This window comes from Talpa occidentalis, unplaced genomic scaffold (assembly GCF_014898055.3).
Source record: "Talpa occidentalis isolate TD23 unplaced genomic scaffold, MPIMG_talOcc4v2.1 talOcc4.4, whole genome shotgun sequence".
NCBI lineage: Eukaryota > Metazoa > Chordata > Mammalia > Eulipotyphla > Talpidae > Talpa > Talpa occidentalis.
In genome coordinates this window covers 2,832,820-2,851,419 of record NW_023604295.1, presented here as the reverse complement: position 1 = coordinate 2,851,419, position 18,600 = coordinate 2,832,820, and the positions used below count along the sequence as shown (strand labels likewise).

General features: G+C 49.0%; 1 protein-coding gene across 1 annotated transcript; it reads left to right on the top strand.

Moving 5' to 3' along the window:
• The first annotated feature begins 8,592 nt into the window (after positions 1-8,592).
• On the top strand, positions 8,593-9,471 carry LOC119257076 (beta-1,3-galactosyltransferase 5-like). Its single transcript, XM_037524778.1, has one exon. The coding sequence runs from the start codon at positions 8,593-8,595 to the stop codon at positions 9,469-9,471; it is 879 nt and encodes a 292-aa protein (XP_037380675.1).
• The last annotated feature ends 9,129 nt before the right edge of the window (positions 9,472-18,600 follow it).

Here is an 18,600-nt window from a genome sequence, read left to right as displayed (position 1 = left end):
AAACAGACATTGGAAAAAACTTGTTTGTTGGGGAGAACTTCAAGAGCCCACTTTCTAGGACAGATCAACTAGATAGAAAACAACAGGACACAACTTTAAATAAGGAACTAGACTGTGTGTTCCTAATAGTCATTCACAGGGCATTGTCCCCAACAAATGTAGAGTACACACTTTCCTCAGGTGCTCATTGGATATTCTCCATAATAGAAAATATACTGGGTCACAAAACAAATATCAAGAAATTCATAGCATTTAAATCGTACTTAGCATCTTCTCTCACGGTAATGGCCTCAAACTCGGAACCAACAACCACAGGAAAGCAGGAAAATACTTTGTGTGTGGACTGAATATCAGACTAATGAGAACCTATGGGTTAATGAGGAAATCAAAGAAGATATAAATAATATACCTGAGGCAAATGATATGGAGGACACAGCCTCCCAGAAATCAGGCGGCTCAGTGGAATCGTGCCAAGAGGGACATGTATTGCTGTATAGGCCATCATCAGGGAAGAAGAGAGCACTCAAAAAGAACCTTGTCTTTCAGGTCATGGAATTTGATAAAAGAACAAACAAATCCAAAAACCAGCAGAACAGAAATAATAAAAATCAAAGAAGAAATAAATGATATAGAAAATAAAAAGTCCAAAGATTAACGAAACCAAAGTCTTTGAAAAAAGTAAACAAAATAGAAAAATTTTCACAAGAAACAAGTACGGTTCAGCATCTGAAAATCACCAAGGTAAATCACCACAAACCCTCCTGAGGAGAAGTAACCTCCAATCACAGTTGGGGTGGGGGTTGGCTACCTTTTATTAACTTGGGGACCCTCCTCTCTACCTGTGAGAGCAAGTGGTTGTGGTGGCTCCTGGTCCAATCTGGGGATGCAGGACACTAGTTAGAGTCGGGGGCCACCTGAAGAGGAGATAGAAACCTGGGACTGAAGATAGAAACCTGTTTGGACTGAAGAGTCCAGACAGAATGTGGGGAGGACGGAGTCAGAGCGGAGCGAGTCTGGGAGGGATGAGGTGGGGGAGAGAGGGATGGATAAACAACACTACAACAAACAAAACCCCATGAATAGTCAGAACAGTCTTCAGAGGAAAAAAGAAAGATGGAGTGATGATGCCTCCTACTTCAAACAATACTACAAAGCAACAGCAACCAAAACAGTATGTTATTGCAACAAAAACAGACTAACAGATAAATGGAATGGAGTTGAAGACTCAGAAATAAGTCCACACAGATATTGACAATCTTTGACAAAGAGGCCATGAGCACACATGGAGAGAGGAAACCCCTTCAACAAATGGAGCAGGGAACCCTGGACAGCTAGGCAAAAAGAGAAACCAGATCATTAGTTAACACCATAAACAAAATTTAATTCAAAATGGATTCAAGAGTTGGAAATAAGACCTGAGATCATAAATTCATGGAAGAAAACATGGGGAAATATTCCTGGACATTAATCTCAGCGAGGTAATTGGGACCTCAACTCCAGTGGCAAGTAAAACAAGAGCAAAAATAGACAAATGGGACTGTAGCAAACTATAAAGCTTTGTACAGCAAAGAAAACCATCACAAAAAATAAAAAAGCAACACACAGACTTGGAAGGGATATTTGCACATCATATGTCTGATAAGGGGTTAATTTCCAAAGTAGACAGAGAACGCAAACAAGTTAACAATAGCAAAAAACAACCCATTCAAAAGTGGGCGAAAGACCTGAACAGGCACGTCTCTAAAGAAGACATAGGGTCAATTATTAGATGTTTTCATATATGTGTAGAATATAAAAAAGAGCAAAGCAAAAAAAAAACAACAACATAAAACCAGACAAAACACAATGAAACTAAGCTTTAGACTCCATGAAGGATACCAAGGAGGTCAGCCACATTTTCTACTATCATTTTAAGTAACAAAAAAATCCCCTCTGAATGAATCTTACTGAAGTTGGAAGCATCTCTGCAGGATTTGTTATTGGCAACAGTAGTCCTCCAGCTCCAATTCCACAGAGAACTTTGCCTCATTAGGTAAAACTAACAGCCCTCACTGTAACTTTTCAGGCTTCATCCTGGCACTCAGTTTTTTTTTTTTTTTTCCAAAGCTTGTTGGCTCTTATTGTTTGCTGATTTTGTGTGCTTAATTTTCTTCTAGCCTCCTGACCTCATTTAAATAACAATTTGTTTACTAATTTTCACACTAGCCATATAATGGTTATTATAATTTTGTCAACTTCATTATGCAAGGTACTGGTAATAAAGGAAGTGTTCATTATTCTTAAACTTTGACGTGACAGGTACTAAGCCCTTATTGCTTATTTGTGGAAGGCAAATAAGCCACTGTAATGACAGAAGACACAGGGTCTGTTCCAGGTATATTATGGTGGGATGTTGGGTTGATTGCAAGTTAGACTTCACTGAGCTCAGTCTGGGGTTTGAAAAGTAGCATTGCAGAGACAATCCCTCGCAATGCTATTGTGTTTTTAATAGGCCTCTAGAATGTAGAGACTCTTCAACACTATTCAATCATTCAGTTGCTCCATTTCAGTCATATCTGGGTGTGTCAATACTTCATGCTTGGACAGACTTGTCTTCTGAGTAATGTTTGAACTCTGCTGGCACTCAGTCTTGACCTCATAACTTGAAACCTAAGATTAACTCTTCTACAACCTGCAGAGATTCTCAGATCTTGGCAGCGTCTGCCCTGTCACATTTTCCCAGTGGAGCAACAATAAAATTTAATTATTTACCCAAAGCATACATGTATCTAGTGTCAAAGGTCACCCATGTTACAGGCGGAAAGCAGCAGGACAGTCCTGCCACCCACTCTCAGCTCTCCAGCAACTGCTGGGTCAATGTCCCAGCAACACCCAGATCAGCACCACAGCTACCAGGCTTCATGGACTAGAAAGCCAGCTTGTCCCAGGTGCCAGCGGACAGTGTCATCCACGCGCCCATCATCCCTTTGAGAGCGAGACGTGAGCCTTTGCTGTGTGCAGCCCCTGAAATTCGGGGGGTTCTTCTGTTGCTCATCTAACCTGACCCATTTCTTCAGATCGTTGACTCTCATGTTCTCCCAGCTCTGAAACTGGAGGGTTGATACTGTGCAAGACTAGGATCAATTTGACTTTCAAATTCACATGCATTTTCCCAGTGGACGAACAATAAAATTTATTTACCCAAAAGTATACATGTACCTAGTGTCAAAGGTCACTCATGCTACAGGCGGCAAGCAGCAGGACAGTCCTGTTGCTCACTCTCTGCTCTCCAGGCCTGATGCCACTCCTGTTTCCTCCGGCTTCAGTGTCTACAATCCAGATAATGTGCTTCCTGTCCTTGTGTGACTGCTGCACCTCACACGCTTCTGTTAACCTTTACCACAGGTGAGGTCTCGCTGCTGCGCTTCTACCGCTTGTCCCGTTCTAACTACAGCACGGTGTGTGGTTAAATCTTATCACCTTTGCTTATTTAAAACCATGTGAATCTCAGTAATGCTTGGAAAAGTGTGTGCAATGGTGACTTTTTCCCCTATGTCATTCCAACTACTCCACTGGAGTTAAATATCATTCTTTTAAAATTTGCTTGGACTGTGCGTGTAGCTGACGTGCATAATCTCTTCTGCCCTCTTTGCGCTACTTGTCCAGTCTGTCTGTGTGGTCAAAGGTGGTGCTTTTACTTTCCTCATAAGACTTTTATTGGAGCCCATCCTTCTGTAGGGTAGAGGTGATTGGGTCTCTTCTGCTGCTATAGGGCGGATGTGGTTGGGGCGAAGATCAGGCTTCTCGAACAGTTAACTTCCTTCTGTGGCTTTTCGTTCCGTGTCAGCGGAGCCCTCGCTCACGCCGTTATCAAGGGGGAGCATGAAAGGTAAGAGTCTTGCTCTTATGCTTATGCTTGTCTTTGCTTTGATAATTGACTCTTAATTTTGATTTTTTTTTCATATTGTTGGCACTGTTGATGGTTTAGTTGGAAACAGAAATAGAGTGGAAAGTAATTTCCTTCCCTGGCCACCTCTGTAAAGACACCCCGGAAGCTGCAGGGCTGTCCTGGTGGAGGGGCACTGGGCTAGGGGTGCAGAGAGCATCCTGTTCACTGTGTAACTTTTGTACCGCTCGAGTTTTGAAGATCTTTTTTAGACTTGTTTGTAAAACTTTTTAAAAGGATCAGAAAACTTGGCAAGGATTTAGGTCATGTTGATAAATATGGTCCTGCTGGTCCTGCTGCCCCTGTAGTTTCGATTTCCACTGTAGGAATTGCTCGTGGATTGCTTGCCTGACGTGTAAGCTTGTGGTCCTGCTAGGACCAGGTCATGTGGGCATGGATGGCTGCTTTTGTGCCAGCCTGGACCTATTTACAGTCAGAAAAGCCTGGGCTCTGGCTGGCCCCGGGGAGATTCCCAGGGACATGCCCCGGTTCACAGCCATGTCCTGATGGACCGGCTCTCGGGGGCCCTCTGAGGCTGCTGCTCCACTTACACCTCTCTCATCACCTCCTCTCAGTAGTCACGTTTCGATCCCCATGGAGATGTCATTAGAGAAAGTGACCTTTTCTTTTTTTTTATTTAAATTTTATTTTTATATTCCCCATACAATTACAACCCCCTTATTTTTACCCCAAGCCCTCCTTTCCCCGCCCCCCACCCCCCATAGAGTGTCTCTTGTTCATAGTTATTTGTTGATTTTGATATTTTCTTTCTTATAGTTATTCTTTTTCCTGGTCCCTTATTTAAGTTTTCTAGATTCCTGCTATGAGTGAGACCATCCGGTATTTTTCTTTTTCTTTCTGGCTTATCTCGCTGAGCATGATCCCTTCCAGCACCATCCATGTTGCTGCAAATGGCATGTTTATCTTTTTTGAATGCTGAGTAATATTCCATGGTGTATATGGACCCCATCTTCTTCATCCAGTCATCTATTTTTGGGCATTTGGGCTGTTTCCAAAGCTTAGCTATTGTAAACAGTGCTGCGATAAACATAGGGGTGCAGGTGCTCTTTGGAATTGATGTTTCTGTGTCCTTTGGGTAAATACCTAGGAGTGGAATTGCTGGATCATATGGAAGCTCTATGTTTAGTGGGTCCAGAAATCTCCACACAGCTCTCCATAGTGGTTGGACCAGTTTGCACTCCCACCAACAGTGCAGGAGAGTTCCTTTCTCTCCACATCCTCGCCAACATTTGTTGTTGCTAGTTTTTTTAATATGTGCCATTCTCACTGGTGTGAGATGGTATCTCATGGTAGTTTTGATTTGCATTTCCCTGATTGCAAGTGATGTTGAACATTTTTTCATATGTCTGTTGGCCATTTGCATTTCCTCTTCAGAGAAGTTTCTTTTTAGCTCTTCTGCCCATTTTTTGACTGGATTATTTTCTTTGTTGTTGCTGAGTCTCATCAGCTCTTTGTAGATTTTTGTGATCAGTCCTTTATCATTAGTGTTGTGTGCAAAAATGTTCTCCCAGTTGGTGGGGTTTCTTTGTTTTTGTTATTGTCTCTTTTGCTGTGCAGAAGCTCTTTAATTTGATGTAGTCCCAGCTGTTTATCTTTCTCTTCACTATCACTGCTTTGGGTGACGTGTCTGTAAAGATGTCTTTGATGTGCATATCCCGTAGTGTTTCGCCTATATTTCCTTCTATGTATTTTATGGTTTCAGGTCTTATGTCTAGTTCTTTAATCCATTTTGAGCTGGTTTTTGTGTATGGTGTTAGGTAGTAGTCAAGCTTCATTCTTTTGCATGTAGCGACCCAGTTTTCCCAGCACCATTTATTGAACAAACTTTCTTTTGCTCCAATGCATATTCTTTGCTCCTTTGTCAAAGATTAGTTGACCATAAATCTGTGGGTTTATTTCTAGATTTTCTATTCAATTCCATTGATCTGTGTGTCTGTTCTTGTTCCAATACCATGCAGTTTTGATGATTATGGCTTTGTAGTAAAGTTTGAAGTCTGGGAGTGTGATGCCTCCATTCCCTTCTTTTTTTTTCAGGAGAGCTTTACAGAGATAACAGGAATTTAACTCGGAATCCCAGGAAGCTTAAAGTTATTTGTATATATGTACAGGGCTGCAATCTCTGCAGACATACCTGTTTTGGTTACACAAAGTTGAATTAGCTTTATTTACCAAGGGTGATCCCAACATTCTAGGCCCAAATCAGGGACAATAAACTGGGCTTCCCCCTGGGGTGTTTGCCTTTCAAAGACATGATACGGTTCGTATTTTTAGGGGTGAAGAAATGTAAGTTTTCCCTAGGAGATTTAGTGCATTTTGGGTGGTTTTTAAGTCCAATTAAAATGTGGTAGTGGCACCTGTGATTTAGGGCATGCCCAGCAAAGAAGAATTTTCCACATACTCAGCATGGATCTTGTCAGAGTCAGGAATGAAGAGGGGGTCAGTTGGGTCACTAGTGCTCAGACATGATGAACGCATCGTGTCGGCCAATCCTGTGTCGGGGGTGGGAGGCTTCCTCTCAGGTCTCCGTGGGGAGATCAGCAGTGAGGACACTGCTGGGGGAACGGGCAGGGCCAGAGCATGGCTGTCTAAGGAGGAGAGGCAGGCCTGAAGGAGTGTAGGTGCGTCCAGGCGCTTCTGAGGCTTCCCTTTCCTGCCCTCTTCCCAAGAGACCTTGGATCCTGGGATCTTCTGGGCATGCAGGGCCTTGTGAGCACAGCCTCTTAATTCTGCCCTATTCAGGGGAAGGGGATGGGGTTTGGAATATAGCAGGGGGATCTGTCAGAAATATGTGGATTTTAGAGAGTTTGGGTAGTGGGTGCATTTGGAGAGTGTGGATAAGAAACAATTCAGATCCTGTTCCAAATAAATAAATGCAGAACAACCGCTCAGCTCCTTCCTGCTGCAGTATATGTGGGTTCAGGGCGAAGTCATTGAGGAGAAACAAAAGAGAAAGAATTAGATAGATAGATAGATAGATAGATAGATAGATAGATAGATAGATAGATGATAAAATTAAACATGGGAATCTATGGTTTCCAGAGATTTTTTTTATAACTTATTTTTTTTTAAAAGATTTTTTATTATCTATACAAGCACTGGGGTACAGTCCAGAGGCACCGGAGGATGAGAGAATTCACCCAGCACAGAGTAGGGAGCAGAACAGGCAGCAGGACTGAAATGCACTGCTGAGGGGTGCAGCAGATGAGACAGGAGAAGTCTGCCATGCCATGTGGGTTTCTCCTTGGCCAACTGGGAATCGAACCGGTGCTGCAGAGGCTGCAGACAGCTTCATAGCACGGCGCTCAACCCACTGTGCCACCGGGGAGGCCTTGCAGGGATTTTTTTAAATTGATGAATTGAAATTATACGAGATAGAATTAAAAAGTTGTGACAAATAAAAATAAGACACGGGCACCATCTAGGCTTCCTGAGAGCCCACGCAGAGATGACACATGAGCCATGACCACATGGTGAAGGTCCCACTCTAAGACCTGGCCAGGCCACTCCTTCATGCTTTGGAGCCTCCATCATATTTCATCTCACCAAGGCACACATTTCACTTCTCAAAACACACGATGCTCAACTCTGGAAAAGCCTTTCAGGAAACTACCACGTTCCTGGCAGGTGCCAGGTAACAATGTCATGGTGACGTGTGATGGCCGATCTGCTCAAACAACTCCCGTCCACGTCCAGTCTGACTAGTGAGCTCCTCAGTCAGTCCCCTGTCTCCCCAGGCCTCCACCCGTCCTCATCAACTTTCCATCTTGTCCCCATGCTGTCCACGAGGGCATGTGCCCTCCCGAGCCCCACAGGTCACCAGCCCTCATTTAGATCCTGACTCTCCACCACACTGAGCAGGCCCCAGGTGAGACACAGCTCCACACCTTGGGGACTGGGCCCTTATGGTTATTGACCAGGGGTGTTTTGGGGATTTACTGTCGAGAGGCGGAAACACAAACACGCTCATCTCCGCACCACGAGGAGCTCAGCCCTGCAACGTCATGACTGTCAGACCTGCTGCCTTGGCCAGAACTTATTCCTGACACTGTGTGACTCTCCCACAAGGTGTTAGAAACCTCCACAAACCCAAATCTACTCTCTTGGCCTAGGCCATAGACACGAACAGTCTGAGCCTGAAGAACTCCCTGCACCTCCACTCTGTTGCTCTGCTCCTTCCTTGTGATGTGTTCTCAGTGCTGCTGGGGGCGCTAATGCCAGGACCACACGTGTCCATCATCATAGGTGGTGTCCAGAGCTGCAGCTTCCCCAGATGTACCCTCAGGGGTCAGAGAGGGCAGCCCTGGACGGACGTCCTCTCGATGGGGCAGCTGACTCCCTCTGGCCAGGTGCTGACCCTGAGAGCCTGGATGTGCCCCAGCCTGTGGCCTTGACCTTCCGCTGCGGAGTGAAGACACTGGTGTCCTCTCTGCCTCTCTGTTGAACCCCAGACTCCATCCCGTGTGCTGTGAGATTGCAGGGTTTGGAGACAGCAGCATGAAGCATGTCCCCGCCCCTGTCATGCCTCTTAGGTCAAGGTTACATGCCCTCGTGCTGTTGAGTTCTGATCATTTTTTTTCTGCTTCTTTCAGATGGTTTACCTTTATATGAGAGTGATCTGTATTTCCCTGGTGGCCCTAGGACCCCTGATGTGGTACCTTAGTGAGGAAGATCTGGACCCTTCTGCAGTACTTCCAGAGTTTTTCAAGAGAGAAAACGGGGACTTCCTGCAGCTCCCAGACATGGACTGCGAGCAGCAGCCCCCCTTCCTGGTCCTGCTGGTGACGTCGTCGCCCCATCAGACGTCTGAGCGCAGTGCCATCCGGAGCACCTGGGGAAGAGACAGGACGGTTGGAGGAAAACGAATAAAAACGTTCTTCCTCCTGGGAACCACGTCCAGCAGGGACAGGTCTCTGGCGGTGGCCCGGGAGAGCCAGCAGCATCGCGACATCATCCAGAAGGACTTTGTGGACGTTTATGTGAATCTGACCCTGAAGACCATGATGGGAATGGAGTGGGTCCACCGCTATTGTCCTCAGGCCGCTTTCGTCATGAAAACAGACTCTGATGTGTTTATCAACGTCTACTACCTGACGGAGCTGCTTCTGAAGAAGAACCAGCCCTCGGGGTTTTTCACTGGCTTCCTTTATAAAAATGCCTTGCCTGTCAGGAAAAGGTCCCATAAATGGTTTGTTAGCAAATATGAATATTTGTGGGGAACGTACCCGACCTACTGTGACGGCACTGGCTATGTCTTCTCCAGCGACGTGGCCAGTCTGGTGTATGAAGTTTCTGAACGTGTCCGTTATATTAAACTGGAAGATGTCTTTGTGGGGCTCTGCCTCCAAGAGCTGGGGATCAGACCTCAACGACTTCACAATGTTCAGACCATCTTTCCACAGGGCTTGCCCTTTTCCGTGTGTCGCTTCAAGAAGATTGTGGCCAGCCATCACACCAATTCTCAAGATATGAGGGTCTATTGGCACAGCCTGGAAAGTTCCCTGGGAGAGGAGTGTCCAGGTTATTGAGGGGTGTCAGCAGCACATGTGGATATAGGTCAGGATCCCGGGATGATGGTTCTTGAAAGAACTTCCTCACTGATGATGGTGGGGGAGGGGTCGGGAGCGGGTGGAGCAGGAGAGATTCCAGATCTGAACTAGACTGATAGCTGAAGTGAAGCCAGCAATGAGTCCCACTACTGCTCCCATCAATAATCAGCACCATCCCCTGAGGATGGACAAAACCCACTAATATGGACCATTAACCTATTACAAAGGGGCCAAGAACATTCACTGGAATATGGAATATGACCATTGGAAGGTCACATGGAAAAGAAATGACACTAGAGCACCATACACAAAAACCCAATTCAAGATGGATAAAAGACTTCCATGTAAGACCTAAAACCATAAAATACATAGAAGAAAACATAGGCAAATGCTTCATGATGTAAGCTTCAGCGATGTCTTTAGGGATTAGTCTGCAACAGCAAGGAGAACAAGACAATATGAACACCTGGGACTACATCAAGCTAAAAAGTTCTCATGCACCAAAAGAAACCCTAACTACCAAGTGGGAGAATACATTCGCACACCATACATCTGACAAGGGACAGATATCGAAGCTCTACAAAGTGCTCATAAACTCATCAAAAAAGAAAACAAAGAACGCAATCAAAAAATGAGCAGAAGAGCTAAACAGGCACTTCTTCAAAGAAACATGTATACGACAAAAAGACACACGAAAAAATGTTCATTTTTTTATCAGGGAAATTATTATCAGGGAAATTATTATCAGGGACATTCCAGTGAGGGCCACAATAAGATACCACGTCACCCCATGAGAATGGCCTGCACCGAAGGACCAGAAACAGCAAGTGCTGCGAGGATGCGAGGAAAGGGAAGCCTCTTTCTCTGCTGGTCAGAATGTGGGCTGACCCAGCCCCTATGGAAAGCGGTGTGGGGTGTCTCAAAAGATTGGAATGGTCTGCCACGTGACTTGTAATTTTCACCGCTAGTAAACCACCTGAAAACTTTAAAAAAGTACTAGTTCGTAAGGAAACTCGCATTCCCATGTTCATTGTAGCCCTGTTTACAGCAGCCAAGCTATGGAAACAACCGAAGTGCCTCCAAACAAACGAGTTGATCAAGATGTGGGTGATACACACCATAGAATACCACTCAGAAACCAAAAGGGAGAAACTCCCGGCATTTGCGGCCACATGGATGGAGCTGGACGTGATAATGCTCAGTGAAGTCAGTCAGATAGCAGACAGATACCAGACGTCGCTTCTATGTGGAATATAGAGAAACCAAACTAAGGGTCAGATAAAGACAAACAACACTTGAGCACTGACTACACACCTGACACATCTGGAAGGCCTGGGGGGAGCTCTGAGAACAAAGAGAGAAGGAAGCACAATGGACCGTGGTGGTGGACCAGGTGATTTAGTGATGGGTGCTCTCTGGTGGTGATCCCTGGGGTGGGGGTCACCACCTATACTTTGAAAATACCAACAATAACGCAAGCCAATGTTAACTGTAAACACACAAAAAAACCTCTCTTCAGTGTGCTTTTCCTTCCATGAGGATGGAAAGTAAAACCCTTTATCTTCATATTGAAGGTAGGATAAGTAAAAATGAAGCTATTGGTTTTCTCTTTCATGACTCGGTTGCTAACCCTTCCTGCCTTAAAGGCATTTTTTTAAAAGATTTATTTATTTACTTATTTATACAAGAACCAGGGTACCGGCCAGAAGCGCAGGAGGGTGAGAGGATTCACCAGAGACAGAGCAGGAGCAGAACAGGCAGACTGAAGAAATACACTGCTGAGGGGAGCAGCGGGCGAGACAGGAGAGGTCTGCCGCGCCATGTGGGACCCTCGCCGGCCGGCCGGAATCGAACCGGCGCTGCAGAGGCTGCAGACAGCTTCATAGCGCCGCACTCAATCACCTGCACCACCAGGAGATGGCTTTTGCTTTCAACTGCACTGTATCATTGCAACTTCCAAAAGTGTCAGGAAAATTTCATTCAGCTATGTTTCTATTTTTTTCTATTTTTTCAGTCCCGGGTGCATCCATCCATCACTCACAGACTCCTGTCCTTGCGCCTTCTATCAAGGGGTACCTGTTGATGCAGGTGTTGTTTTAGGTCCCATAAGATACATTGTAAGCAAATAGCTCCTGCTTTTGTAGAATATAATGATTGTTCTGGCTAAGTTGAGCCTGAATTATGAAAGTGGAAATACAATTTCATCTTATTCCAGAAGAAAACAGGACTAGAAGATAATCGTTTGTGGGTTTTATAATCAGTGTGATTTGAGTCTTTTTTGTGTGTTTCAACTTTAGGGTGAGCATCCATAGAATTACTGAGTCACCCAGTCTCTCCGAAAAATATAAAGTGTGTGTGTCTATGTGTGTGTGCGTGTGTGTGTGCACCTGAGCATGGGTCAGGGCTGAGGATGCTCTTCAGGTCTTATGTGTCTCTTCCTGGCTCAGCGGGGCGGCCCCCGTGGTGGCTGAGATCAGGACATCAGCTCAAGCTGCAAGGAAAATTGTGTCGTGGGCCTTTGGTCTCTGCACCAGCGATGAACATACAATTTATCACCCAGCCTGGGATGGTTTGGAATGTAAAATGGGAAACTATTAATAATTTCCCAAGTGCAGCAGGCGTACAGTAAGATGGCCAAAAGCAAAAACATAGGAAGCAAGAGGTGATGACAATTTATTGAGTTTATGGCGTTCCAGTCTTTACGCTCGTTATTTCCTAAAATATGTCTGTCCACGTGGCAGAGAGCCCCATGAAGGCTCTCTCTACCTCGCTGTACTGATGAAGACATAGATCTTGCAAGATTTCCAGGGAAAATGTAGGCTATCCAGTTAATTTCACACAACTAACAAATAATTTCTTAGTCTAATTCCCGACTACTCAGATAAGCCGTGGATAATGGTCAGGAGAAGTTGTCTCACGCATCATTGGAGACACTTTTGTACTAAAAAGCTCTGACACTGTCCGTGGCGGTCGGCTGAGGCGGAGGCGGGTCTGCGGCCGTGAGCTCGGGCTGGTCCGAGCCCAGCTTCCAGGTTCTCACACCCTCCTGATGAGACTTACCCCCTGGCCGCGGACGGGGTGGGGGCTGGCGGCCATTTATGCCCTTGGGGATCCTCCCTCTGCCCCCAGCAGCAGGTGGTGGTGGCTCCTCGCCCATCTCCTGGGTAACACCTGGGGCCACCTGAAGGGCCCATGGAAACCTGGGAAGTGATAAGCCTAGACCCAGTGAGAGGAGGCGGGCCCTGGGCGGGGGAGGGTGGGATGGGGTGCAGGAGAGAGGGGGGAATGGGGAGGAAGGGTGAGGGGGGCAAAGAGGAGGGATGGGGAGAGGATGGGGGAGGAGAGAGCAGGAGGGGCTGTGGGGTACAGGGAGGGCTTGAAGGGGTGAGGAGGAGAGGCCAGGGGAGGTTGCAGGGCCAGGCGGTGGCCGGGGCTGCCTGGGTAGCACAAGGGAGGGCGTTGAAGGAGGCTGCTGGGAGGAGGGTGAGGCCTCGTCAGGGCGACAGCGTTTGCTTCTCCACCTCGGGCTGGTTGAGACGTGGGTGAGAGACCCGCAGGAGGTTAACAACAGCAGTGTTTATCTTGATCTTGATTTTGCTCTTTTCCTTCCAGACTTGTCTGGATCTTTCTGCCCCTTTTCTCTGGGTGGGGCAGGGAACCGGAACCTCCCTCCCTCTGGGGACCACCTGTTGCCCTAGGACAGGGACACCGTCTGGCTCGCCGCCTGGCCGCCCTGCTCCCCGTCCTGTGGGATCTCCTGGTGCTTCCTTCATTGAGTGGCCTGGTGGGCTGAGCCATTGGCCCTCTGGACTCTCTGGGTCTGGCCACAGGGTGTGGGGCTGCTGAAAATTCTAGCTTTGTAATCATAGGGTGGTTTCCTTGGCAACTGGCTACCATCCTCAGGGGCTTTCTGAAAGTTACCTCATTAACATAGAGTCAGGTGTGTTTGAAATAGGCATTTCATGAAAAACAAAAGACACCCTTGTCTCTCTTATCAGGAAATTCTATGAGTTTTAGAAGCTCCATGCAAATAATGAGCATGAGGATCAAATATGTATATTTCTTACTATACATCACAATGTCATGTATCCATCTCTGTCCACCTACCACCCTCCCACCCAGCCACCCATCTACCTACCCACACCCACCCATCCACCCATCCATCCACCAACCCACCCACCTACCCATCTACCTACCCATCCACCAATCCATCCACTGACCTGTCCATCTACCAATCCATCTACCCATCCTCCTACCCACCCATCCATCCCCCTGTCACAAACATTTTTCTGCTGTATGTTCTTTTATATTAGTTATGTGCACACTCCTGGTCATTTTCTTATAGAGGGGAATTATTAAACGAAAGGACGCTCTCATTTTACATTTTCTGAATGCTACAGATGAAGGGCCAGCAGACTCCGTAGAGGGCCAGATGGCGAGCACTCTCGGCCCGGAGGCTCATGAATCTCTGTCACAGCTGCTCAGCTACGTGGTAGCAGAGAGAAAGCAGCCATGGAACCATGTCAATAAGTGAACCTGGCTGTGTTCCAGCAAGACTTTATCACGAGAACAGATGACAGGTTGGACTTTGCCCTGATGAGGCTGATTGTGAAGGCATGCTTTTAGAAAACATGTCAGGGAACAGGAAACTCACCAGAGACACTCAGGGTGGCGCTTGAGGGAAGGGGCAGGAAGGACACCTCATTACGGCTCAGAGAGAGGGCAGGAGCGCGGTGGTGACAGTGTGACAACCACCGACATGCAGAGCTGCGCAGGATGTGAGCGTGCTGTTTACCAAGCGTGTGGCCTCCTCATGTGGGCGCACGAGTGTAAGGTCAGGAAGACCACAGGGCAGGTTTTCTATGATCCCATGCAGACCAGGTAAAGGAGGAGTCCTGGAGCCCTCAGTGGCTTTTGCAGGCTTTTATTGGGATTGACCAGGTACACGGCAGGCAGGGGTGCTGGGAGGCCGGGAGGCTGGCAGGCCTCCCAGCCCCCAGCAAGCCTTCACTCTGTCTGGGCTCTCCGGTGTTCTCTGGTAGTTCTGCTTCTCTGCTTCTGCTTCTCTCAGCTTCTCTTTCGGCTTCTGCTGGTGTCCCCGTGACGCCGCCCTTAAAAGCCCGGTCTCAGCCCAGGTGTACCCACTTACATATGCCCACACCCTGCTCCAGGTGCCGCCATCAGGCATGCATTCAGGACCACAAGGATCCGTCATCTATCCTGATGGAGGGAGGGCAGAAAAAGCCTGACATTTTTTTTTCCTTACCCTACAACGAGCCTCCCTGCCCGCTCGTGGAGGTGCCATGTGGTTTGGTCTGGACCCCGGAATACAACAGAAATGACCTGCTACTTCAGGGGATCTGTAAGAGCCACATGATCTGTCCCCTTCCTGTTACAATTGTCATCTGGGATAAACCGAGGCAAGCAAAAGTAAGTGAGTTCATTAACAAAGAATCAGAGTGAGGGCTGGGGCCCCAGAATGCCCCCCCAGATCGCTCTGGGGAAGCCACCCCAGTTCTGAGCTTCTCAGGGAGAATTTCTAGGCAGTTGGTGAGCTTCTGGACCTCATTTTGAGAATTTTCTGCAGAGACAAGGAAAACCCGTGCAGGGGTCCTGTTGCGGTGCCTGTCTGCTGTTGTCCACGCCTCAAGGAAAGCAGAAGGTGGTGAACCTCAACCCAGAGCCCTGTCTTCTGGAGATGGCCTCTGATCAGCATCAGAAGTGGCAAGGGGAGGCTCTCTGGAGTTCCTGACTCAGATGCAGCGGTTTCCAGATGCTGCTTGTGCACACACGGCCTCTTCAGGGACCAGGGCAGCTCATCCTGACTCTTAACTCACACCCCTTCATCGGGGCTACACAGAGTTGGGGGGCTCTTCATTATCAGCTCTGGCTAACACAATGCAGCTCCATCACCTTGAGGAAGCAAGATGAGCAGCACCTGCAGCCCAGGTAGTGTGAATGACGCGTGCGCTTGGGCTTGTGCTGAGCCACAAGGCTCTCCGTTACACGAGAGGGCCTTCCTGTCCTGACTGGTACACCCAGCCATATCTCTTATGTAAAATAGCACCTGTGTTACCGCCTGTCTTTTGTGCTCTGCCTTACCTGTCTTCACAGCCACCCAGCATACATTGTCCTGTTCTGGGATAAAGCCTTGCACTGCGCCTGTCACCATCACAGTGCAGCGTGGTTTCTCGTCCACGTCACTGAAGACACCCCATGTAAGTGAGCATTTATTAAGCAGGGGTGTTCTTTAGTCCTCACCAAGGCTAGTAAGACTGTTACACTTCCTTTCAATGGTAGGTGAATTACTCTCATTTTACCCACCAGAAATGCACTTCTTTGCTACTTTTGTGTTTATTTGTTCTCACTGAAGGTGCCCAGAGTCCCACTGCTGACCCCATGCGTAGGGTAAGGTAAAAAAGTATCAGGCTTTTCTGCCCTCCCGCCATTAGGATGGATGATGGAACCCCGCGGTCCTGAACGCATGCCTGAGGGCGGGCACCTGGAGTGGGCTGTGGGCCTGTGTAAGTGGGCACACATGGGCTGAGAGATTGGCCTTATAAAAGCGGCGTCATGGCGACGCCAGCAGAACCACGAGAGCAGCAGAGAACAAGGCCACCAGGGAGCGCCGGAAAGCCCAGGTAGAGTGAAGACTTGCCTGAGGTTCGGGGGACTCTCTCCGTGTGGAACGTTGGGGGTTACACGCCCCTCTGCTGCCCCGGGCGCGGCTGGCCCTTTACAAACACATCAGCTTTCACCAGCTCAGCCCCACGGAGAGGGGGTTTGGCAGAAGAGAAATCGAGTCTGGGAGGGGAGATGCACTGTTTGTGACTCCAGGCCTGTGTTCTTTCTAACTACCAAGGACCAAAACGTCGCCCAATACACCGTGAATTTCCCTAAGAGCACCCCGTTTCCCCCACCCCCCGTACCCTGTGTGTTAGCCGGCTGTATGTTTGGCTGCTTTGGAGATGAAAGCAACAGCAGCTTAACTGAAGCAGATTATTTTTCTCCACAAAAGACAACACGAAGGGCAGCCCTTTCCTTCAGAGCCCTGGGGGGTCAGAGTCCTTCTACCCACTCACTCTGCCACCCGTGAGTGCTGCTTGTGGGGCGCATCACCCCTCTGCTCTGCGGCCAGGAAGAGGAAGGAGAAGGTGCCGCGGCCAGGGGGACGTGGCCCCCGGTGGCACTAGGGCGATAGGTGCCGGGCACGGCCGCCGTCCCCTGCGGGCGCCCTTGGTGCCGGGCACTGTCTCCAGTCTGGCTGGGCACAGAGAGATGAGCGCGCTGTAGCCTCGGAAGACAGAAGCGCAGAGGACACTCAGCAGCAGGTGGAACTAGCTCGTGTGGAATAGCCAGGACACCCAATCCCGGCGAGGCAGGGGGCCCCTCCTGGGTACGGGAGACCTCACAAAATGGGCAGACGGAGGAGGGGCGCACGGAGGAGTGTTGAGCCCATTTACGGCGCGAGGTAGAGCTCTCCTTTGGGGCCTCGGGGTGTTATAGAGAAGCTCAAGCCACCGCCCCCGGCTTGGACTGCACAGGAAACACAGGAGGAAGTGAAGCAGAGAGCGAGGCCTGCAGGCAAGCAGAACCGCAGGCGCGGGGCCCAGCAGCAGGGCCCGCGCGGGGGCCTCAGAGTTTCCAGGTTACAGAGCACAGCCGGTTGGCTCAGGAGAACAGCAGCTGGTCGGCTGGCAGGCCTGGGGGCCAGGAGTAGGCATCCTCAGGGTCATCGTCCGTTAGCCTGCAAGGGGGGACCCCTCTGTCTTCTCTCAACTCCAGGCAGGCAGCGGCCCCTGGGCTCATGGCGCAGCCATGGCGACCTCTGCGCCTGCCCTCCCGCACCTCCGTCCCGCCCCTCCGCCTTGTCCTCCACACCTGTCTGTGGCTGCGTCCCGGTTTCTCCTCACAAGCACACCAGTCACACTGGGCCAGGGCCCCTCCCAAAGGCCCTGCTTGGCGGCTCCCAGGACCATCCCCACATAAGGCTGCGCCCCGAAGTCCCGCAGGTGTGGGCTCCACCGGCCATTTAGGGAGTCAGCTCAGCCGGTGACGCCGGCCCGGTGGATGTTTGTATCTCGGGTCAAGGGAAATCTAACTCATCCTCCGAAGCAAGAAGGGGCCACGCTCGAGCCAACACTGACACCCAGCGAGTCCCAGGCGGCCTGGAGCCGCGCGGCGCCAATCACCAAAAAAGGCTCCCCCTCTCCCGGCCCCACCTGCGCTGTGTCAGCCGCTTGACATGTGGAAAATGAGGCTCCTCTGTAAAAATAGAATAGAATCAATTAGACGAGGATGTTCTGGGGCAATTTATACTTTTCTAGGCTTTGGAATTCATTTAAAAAATATTTTGTCTTTGAAAATCTAAGTTCACTTTCAAGGCCCACTTTTTAATTTTTTATTAAAGCCCTTTATTCAAGCTCTCTGTGTGAGCTGTGGTTCACAGGACAGACACTTAGTGGGGGGCTTTTGGCTTAGGGTCAAGGTACCAGCAGAAGGTCCCCAAAGTTAATGACCATTTTTGAAACCCCCTCAGCCATCAGCTTTCCTTGTCCCCTGGCAGAACCGTGTTGTCCCCCAAGGTCTCGTGTCACCTGGAGGACAGTGGACACCTGAGTCCCGGGGGTGGGACTGAGGGGCCCTCTGCACCCCTGCCTCTGTCCCCCTCACAGCCAACACGATTGGGAGTTAAAGTGGTTTTATGACATGACCCCCAAGTTCTTCAAAATTCCTCCACCCAGGGGTCCAAGCCCCAGCAGCTCCAGTTTTGTATCCGAGTCTGTTCTGCCAGAAGAACACAGTGGCGTGGACGCCATGGGCGAGCTCTGAATTGACCCCACCTTTGCAGCACCCCCTCCTGAGTGCGGCTGAAACCTGGCAGGAGGGACATCGTGCCTGTCGCTTGTCACTCTGCAGGCACGGGGAGGCCTTCCTGGCGGGTCCTCCCCTCCCACGAGGTTGTTAAAACAGTTTCGCTCAGCTGGCAGCACCAGGCCTGGAACCAGGAGGGTGCAAGGTGCTGTGGGGTTGGAAGGCTGAGGGGCCACCAGCAGGACCATAGGGTCTTCAGGAGAGAGCGCAGCTCTGGCTGGCAGCCGGCAAGCA